Genomic DNA, 8404 nt, shown 5'->3' with positions numbered 1-8404 from the left:
GGCGTCAATCCCGGGGTACCAATGGAGAGGTCAGGGTCCGAAGATGTTATGATGCAAAAAGCTAGGTGATCCAATGTCGGGACCCTGAGCGACAGCGTCGGAAACATCACCTGGAAGAGTAGGTGCGGTAGCCGGGCCAGAGTTCCATAGCCGCGGCTGGGTAATCCCCGTTCATAAAGATTGGTAATAAAACCAGGGATCCCGAACGAGCTTCCTCTCTGTAACCACCACCGAGTATTGCCCACCACAAGCTTAATGTATCCTCAAAAGAGAGACATGGTGGGGCAAAGGTTGTCCGTAGCGACCCTGTTCCAATTTTCAGCGGGCATCCCGCGGTTCCTAGCCCAGTTCCATGAATTTGGGGCTAGGTCCCGGCCAGGCGCATCGAGCATTTCCTTGCTTATAGAGCCCCCATAGACGGCAGACCAGATGGGGTTTCCTGGTCACCCTGTGCCCCCCTAATGAGCACAGGGTTACTTAGACATAAGAAGGAACTGGGCAGGCAGGTAAGGAGTCTCCCCAGAAATCCAACAGTGCACCCCTCCCCAACTTAAACATACCCCCATGAGTCCTCAGCCTTAATGGCTTAATGTGACACCTTGCAATTGTTTTCTGAGTTGTGTCTCCTGCTGCCTGCCTTGACCCAAGCCTGTCTAGTGTTATAGATTCTGATGCTGCCTGTCCTGAACTACCTGACCATTAGTACTGACACTCGGTTTGGTGATAGTGTAAGGGGTAGTGCCAGGCTACTGTTAGTGGATCGTGAAAGTGTAAGATATGGTTAGATGTTAGGTTTGGGTTAAATTTATTGTATCTTGTTGGTGATAGGGATGACGATCAGATTAGGTCACTGACATTGATCGAGTAAAACCAATCAATAATCTGTTACCTAAAAGTATCACTAATAAGTGATCAGGTTGTAATTATGTATTTAAAAATTAAACATTTAAGGTTTTTTATTCACAATTTGTGCATGTGTTTTTACTTTAGATGATAGACACAATTGTGGAATTGAAGGGAGTGATTGGGGAGCAGGGAAGGGTCGGGGCTGGTCCCCACACTAGTGGTACTTAGAGGACTGCCTCTGGCACAGAGCACCAACAAGCAGTGTTGCGTTCAGACGCCCTCACTACATTTTAAAACAATATAACGTATATATATATATATATATATATATATATATATATATATATATCTGCCTAGTCTTCAAGGACCATGCTTTGTAGAATGGATATTGTCACGGGCACACCTTGTACCCCGGCTGGGTACGCCCTTCAGTTCTGCGATGCTTCCTGCCGGGATCGAAAGGGTTAGCCGATACTAGCAGAACGGGGCTCACGAGCTGGTACTGACTCTAGCTTCACGGCACCGCAGCTCGCCAGGGCGTAGCTGAGTACAGTGTTGTAGTTGTCCTGACAAGGACAACTAGTGATCCAGCGGGCCCCTGAAGCACTAGACGAAACTAATGTTCCAGGGAAGTAACACTATTTATTGGGAAACACACAGGCGTATATACAGGTTAGGTGATAAAAAGGTCATAAATCAGGACACATCTTCCCGCTTGCCCAGACAGTCCGGCGCCACGCTTAGGCAACTGAGCCCGGCAAAGTCCGTATACTTTGGTCCTCGTTCTCGGTCTGCTCCGGGTCCAGGAACATCTGATCGGTTTGAAGCTTCCCCCGGTCCTTGTAAAATACATGTCTGCTCTCCAAAAATATTTAGTTTTGTGGTGGTATATTGAGTTGGTAGGCCGCTAAACAGCAAATGAGGCACAGGCATTACAAGATAAAAGTTGAAGTTTTGGAAACAGGACTGGTCGTGTTCTGTAACTTCCAAAAACCCATGCAGTTGGGATATTTCTGTAGGTGCAACTGAATAGATTTGGGTGGGTTTCTCTGCAGTTGCATGTAATCTGTACAAAACTAAAAAAAATGGAAAGTTTGATGACAAAAAGCAACAAAAATGAACTTTACCACTCCATTGATTGGAAATCGGTGACTAAATGCCTGCACAGTAAGTGTCCAAATGCTGTTAGTAGAATACTTTAGGTTGCCAAATTAAAAGTTTGGTCCATTTTATGTCCAGTTCCAAAAAACATTTAAAAAAAAACCTAAGCATGTGGGGTATTTTTAAAAAAAAATTAAGACACTTACATTAATATATTTTGTGGTAACTAAACTTTTTTAGGGACAATTATCATAGGAAAATATTAAAAACAAAATTTGTTTCAAACATTTTCATTATTTTAATGCATTATTCATACTAAATGTTGCACTATACATCTAAAACTGGTATCAAATCTGTCCTTGGAAAAAATAAAATTTGTATGAGTGCAGGAAAAATTGAAAATAGTAATTAAGGTTAAAGAAACATGACGTTAAAGTGCAAAAAAATAAATATATATGTATATGTATATCTATATATAATACCCTTAGTAAAGAAGGGGTTAAGAGCTACTTGTTTATCCATGTATGTGGTTATATTGCTATAGAGCTTGGGGTATTAAGAGAGGGACTGAATCAGCACAGGGACACTTGATAAGTATGGTCTTTGTAAATGCCCCGAAGTTTGTGCTTAGGTCCGGGCAGCGCACTAACAAATGAATCTGACGGGATAACTTCTGCATTCCACCCGGATAAATAAAGACGAAATCTCCCCTCAGGTCTGTAACTAGATCCCGAAGAATGCGCACAATCCCCAAGTTCCCGCACTGATTCTTTCCTGGTACGCACATTATCATAGGGCGAGCAGCAACACAGCATTATTGAGATAGCCAATCATAACGCGCGTAACGCGTTTGTCAGATTCTGCAGACCCAGCTTTCTCTTGGAAGACAAAACTATTTCCAGTGAGTTTTTTTTTTTTTTTGCTTCACATCTGCAGTTATTCCAAGACTGCCACGTGTATAACAATCAAAGGGGATCTTCTATCCAGTGCAGAGACACTTCCAGCAGCTATGCCTCTCTACCCCAAGACTCTCTTGTTTCTACAGGTTTTTAGCCTCCTTGCTGTTCATATCCAGGGGCAACAAGAGGGAGAAGAGAACATTAAACTAGAGGTGATTCATACCCCCAGTGACTGTACCCAAAAGAGCAGGAGAGGGGATCTGGTAAACGCGCATTATGACGGCTACCTGGCCCATGACCTTTCCAAATTCTACTGCAGGTAGGTGATGACTCCTCACAGGTAGTACTGCCTTTACTGATTGTGACAGCGCTACGGAATCTGCTGGCGCTATATAAAGAACTGTAACGTTATACTGTACCATTAAGAGGTTGGTTGGCTTAGTTTGTGTTACTCTTTGTGATGAGATCTCTGGGTGTTCATAGACTTGTAACACAGCAGCCCACCAGCTACTGGTTATTCTCAATTATTAGACAGGCTTTATATACTCACTCTATTGAAGCAAATTTGGAATAATCGTGCTTCCCTGTTAGTGGATATATTTTTACACACACATGTATGTATGTATATGTATATATATATATATATATATATATATATATATATATATTTATGTGTACATGTCTTTGCCTCATCCAACGGCGACCCTGGAGAATTTGGGAAGGCCAAGTGCTTCCTGTTGGGAGCGCCAATACATATTCTTGGATCATTTTTAGTTAAGTTGCTATATAACTTCTAATTGAAGAATGGGATTTTAAGGCAAGACTTTGGTCTTTTGTCCTCCCCTTTTCTCAGGGTACAGACATTTTGTCGATTTTTTTTATCCTTGTAACCTGATCATCCACATGAGACTCATTTACTTTTGGACTGGATCCTTTAGTGGAAATTAGTAAGTGCTAAGTGGTTGGGAAAGTGGACCGAGGATACCAAACATTTCGACGAGGTGGCATGATACTTTCTAAAGCGGGCAGCCGTAAATGGCTTCTTACTACCATGACAACCTAGTGTGTTAAAAAAATTAAAGTGACAGCTGATGTATTGTGCTGGCTTGCTGGCCCTTTAACTGCCACCCTCCTAAAAAATGTAAAAATAAATACAATAAAACACATGTATGATCATTTATTTAAATACAGGGTCTTATGTGGACTGCAGCTCCCATCATCCTTAGCCAACATGATGGTGCAGGTAATGTGTTTTGTAGCCCTCAAGTGGCCAGAAGTGCAACAATGTTGAAATAATTATAAAAGTATATATTTCTACCTGTATTTTCTTTCCAGGGCAACAATGAAGAGAGCTATAGAATGTACACATTTTTACCAATTCCATATCTAATTGGGTACACTGTTTATCTTAAACGAGGTATCTTGAAAAAAATATATAAACTCCCCTAAGTATAAGCTCGTTATGTTTGCCACTCAAACTCGAATATATCAAGTCTGAACATTCACCCTTCATACTTAGAGTGGTCAATAATGTCATTTATTTTACCTGACTGCTGCTTTAAAAGCACCCAACCACAAAAAAAGCTCTGAATTCATTTATTATGTTCGTCTTACTCTGTCAATCCTAGTTACTTCAGACCCTTTGAAGTGTTTACTACACGGAGCAGTGCGTAACTTGTTAGCGCTATATAAAAAAATATAATAATAATAATCGATGCCACTTTCGCTTGTTCACATCACATCAATCCGTTTACTGTTCTTTTCTTTATGAGAAGATAGATCATGAACTAAGTTTTCTTTTCCAGTCGCTCAGATAAAGATGGGCATCCAAAGTGGTTTGTTCTTGGAGTTGGACAAGTGATCAAAGGACTTGATATAGCTTTGCTGGACATGTGCCGAGGAGAAAGAAGAAAAGCAGTCATACCACCTTCATTGGCCTATGGTGAAAAGGGCTATGGTAATGCAGGATTTCATCCAACGCACTCAACTGCCATAATGACACATTTTATCACCTGGGTTTACATACATATCTGGGAATTCAGTTGACTTGCATGATAATATGTAAATGAAAATTATTTGAAAGAGAGAATTTACCTACTATAAGTAAGCTGATGACCTGAGATAATAATTACAAACATGGATGCTAGAAGAGTAAAGTTATTCAGTTATTATTTTTTTATTACACATGCTAGAAATTGCAATCGCACAAGCTGTAGCCAAAAAGTCGAGCCACACTGTGGATGTGAGGTCTACTTTTTGTCTTCCGTGCTTTTAGTGTGTTAGGGTTATAGTTTTAGCATCATGCACCCACTGATAATACACCTTAACAACCTAACGTGTGTTCTTCCTTCCAGTGTTTTCTTCTACGTCTTATATTAGTAACTAATCACAACTTTGGGTTTCAAGAGGCAAATTCATACCAGTGTCGACTAAGCTTATGATAACATGTGAAAAGCCAACTTTTACTTAGATGAGAAGCTTGAAAATAGCTTTTTCTTCATTCACAGCAAGCACATTAACACCTTGGCAAACATAGATCTGCATGTTGGGAAAGATGGCTGCAGAAATTTCTAACAGAAAATGCATGTGAATGTAAGTGTTTGTCCTGTAATGTATCTGTACGTTGCAATTTAATGTACTTTGCAAAATGCTCTGTGGACCCCTGTGTGCAAGACAACTAACTTTGGAATGAGAAAGCACAGTAAGAAAAAAACACTTCTACAAAGTGCCTCTGGTTTGGAAATCAGTCTCTCTTTTTCCCTGTCCTGTGTCCCCTTTTTGTTGGCTCTAGGTATGTTTGGTATGCACATGGTGTTTATTTAGAAATATATATTTTTGAGGAACCTGACTATTTTGTACAGCCTCCTTTGTGTCATGGTGCATAAACTAACAGGGCTTTGGGCTTTGCAAACTTTTGATCACACTTTTATGTATAAATAAGGGACCTAGTGAGCAGCCGAGGGTTGGTACCTTCTGGCCCTAGGGGCAGGTTAGCCAAATGGCCCCATCAGCCCCTTGCCCCCCAGTAATTAACAATGTGTGAACAGCCACACTTGTACTGCGGGCTCACTTTTACTGCGGACTCATGACCCTGTCGAGTTCCAGCCTCCAAAATACTTGGACTGGCCCTTTTTTTTTTTTTAGAGAATTTTGGAGCAGCCCCTGCTAGTAAATATAGGAACATTTCATTATCAATGCCATGTTCATCCAATTGTATCAATATATATATATATATATATGTATATATATATATATATATATATATATTCAATACATTGTTTAGCCAAAAGACCAGCAGTTTTTTTTTATTTTAATTTTATTGTGCTTATGGTACTTTATGTCAAGGCCATAACCATTGCTCATGACACATCATAAATATTCTATATACATCGATATATATCGAGAGAGAGCTAAATACATATATATATATATATATATATAGTATAATATTATACAATTTGTCTTTGTGTGTTCTTTGTAAGTCATTATTCTTTTTTTTTTTCACAAGATAAAATCCCACCCAATGCAACATTGATTTTTGAAATTGAATTGTTGGGAATAAGCAAAGGTCCACGCAGTGTCGAAGCATTTAAACAAATAGATCTGGACAATGACAAGCAACTCTCCAAAGATGAGGTAATTGTATGTATTTGGCATTGGGTAAGATGGCAACCTTTAGCTACAACTACCACGAACTTGCATTATCTCTCACCAAGATTATGTTTGGATCCTCTGTATCATGAGAATAGAAAGTAGTTATTTTTTGTAGTGATTGTAATAGTGACAATATCACTAAGTCACTTAAATTGAGATTCCTCCAGAATTACTTAAAATAGAATGTCATACCTAAATGTTTTGTTTTTTTCAGAGATCAATAAGTAAACGGTTACTCTGCATTGTCTTTCAGCTAAATGAGGCAGTACCGTTAAAAAGAGCAATATTTTATTTAATTTGCGTCTGCCTCCTGACTTCAGAATGTAATGTTCTTCCAATGCATTCTTCATTTGGAGTGAAACCCTTTTCTGCCATTTCTAAAATAACCTTCTGAACGGTTTAGTCTGACACATTATAGAGGGTTTTATATATAATCTCTGTGCTGGGAACAGAAAGGATGAGGCATATATTTAAATGAAAGAAGCAGATATGTCAAAAACCCTTCAGCTCACCCTATATAAACCCGCATTCCATATAAGTCTCTGACGTGAGGCTGTGCAGACTCTCAATATTAAATGCAACCTCAGCAAATGCTCAGTCCCAGAACTAACCTGAGGGCATAACTAAATGCTGTTCGTTAATTCTTTTTTGTGTGATGGTATTTTAATCTGTTCACATATGATTTGGGGACCCTAGAGGTTTTTTCTTCCTCTTACATGATTTTATGTTTTTTTTTTTTGTTTTTTTTTATTATTTCTTCTGGACTATTTTTTCATATAGTAGTGAATGAATTTGTATAATATTTTTCACACAAACAAACATTGCATAAAAAAGTACTTTCGTATGTGTTGTTCAAGTTGGAAGAAAGGTGCAGAGCTGCCCTTCTCTTCAGTGGTCCGATAATTCTCCTGTCAAGTAGCCAATCAGGAAAGCACTTTCGGTACATGGTCGCAGGGGTCTGAACCTCCACGGCTGCAGTGTTCGTCCAGCTAGTGTAAGATTATACCACGTCCACTGGGATGTCTTCATCTGCTGTACGGAGCGTAGCTAGGAGGTAGTGAAAGGGACAAATGTATATGGAGTGATTCTGTGGCACACAGTGGAAATTTAAAAGGGACCTCTTAGCTATCATATTGTGGATATAATGGCTGGAGTGTCGCTTTAAAGTAATTTAGAGACATGAATTTGGAGTTAGTTTTATTTTCTTTATAAATATAGTGTGTGTAATTTCTGAGATTATTTAACATTTTTACTATTTTTCTCTCCCTATGCAGATAAGTCATTATTTATCAGAAGAATTTAAGAGGGATGGTAAACATCGAGACCCGTCCGTTCACGGTCTCATTCTAACAGATATATTTCAGAAGAACGATCATAATGACGATGGCTTCATATCTGCAAAGGAATATAATGTCTATCAACATGATGAATTATAGTAATTTTTTTTTTGTGTAAAAGTGCGATTGTTTTTTGTTAATTATCACATTTTTTTCACCATATCAAGAAATACATTTTTTTTCATCTAATGAGTAGGATGTAACAGTGATCCAAAAGTATGTTTGCATTTTTTTGGCAATTTTTCCTATACCTTGCTTTTAGGTTGGTTCACTAATTTTCACAGACATTATTACCATACATCAAACATGGCCATATTTGTTTTGTGTTTTTTCATTTACTTAACCAACATATTGATCCCTTACTAGTTCTCTCATATTACCACTCCAAATGGTACATTTAAATATTACTCTGTGTAATATCTTATTTCAAAACTGGAACCCAGGATTAATTACTGTAAAAATGTATTAAGAGAAATAAAAAAACTGAAATGTGTTGTTTGGTGGAAATTGCATCCTGAAGTTTTGGAACAACTATGGTTCATTGTTGGAGGCCAAATTGTAAGGTAA

The 8404-nt window shown here is 38.6% G+C and overlaps 1 protein-coding gene across 1 annotated transcript; it reads left to right on the top strand.

The window, feature by feature from the left end:
- Window positions 1-2002: 2002 nt before the first annotated feature.
- LOC149286000 (peptidyl-prolyl cis-trans isomerase FKBP7-like) lies at window positions 2003-7936 on the top strand. Its single transcript, XM_089494684.1, has 5 exons — window positions 2003-2013; window positions 2884-3165; window positions 4652-4803; window positions 6355-6482; window positions 7775-7936. Exons 1-5 carry the CDS (start codon window positions 2003-2005, stop codon window positions 7934-7936), a joined length of 735 nt encoding a protein of 244 aa, XP_089350810.1.
- The last annotated feature ends 468 nt before the right edge of the window (window positions 7937-8404 follow it).

The sequence above is a fragment of the Sceloporus occidentalis genome, unplaced genomic scaffold, assembly GCF_023333645.1.
Source record: "Sceloporus occidentalis isolate IW3139 unplaced genomic scaffold, rSceOcc1.0.p SCAF_74, whole genome shotgun sequence".
Lineage (NCBI taxonomy): Eukaryota > Metazoa > Chordata > Lepidosauria > Squamata > Phrynosomatidae > Sceloporus > Sceloporus occidentalis.
The sequence above is the reverse complement of the archived record's forward strand: the minus strand, read 5'-3'. Positions and strand labels throughout refer to the sequence as shown.

Excerpts from the sequence above, each read along its gene's own strand:
- LOC149286000 (XM_089494684.1), top strand. Across the intron at positions 4,804-6,354 it reads CTATGGTGAAAAGGGCTATG|ATAAAATCCCACCCAATGCA; the intron begins GTAATGCAGGAT and ends TTTTTTCACAAG. Across the intron at positions 6,483-7,774 it reads AGCAACTCTCCAAAGATGAG|ATAAGTCATTATTTATCAGA; the intron begins GTAATTGTATGT and ends CTCCCTATGCAG.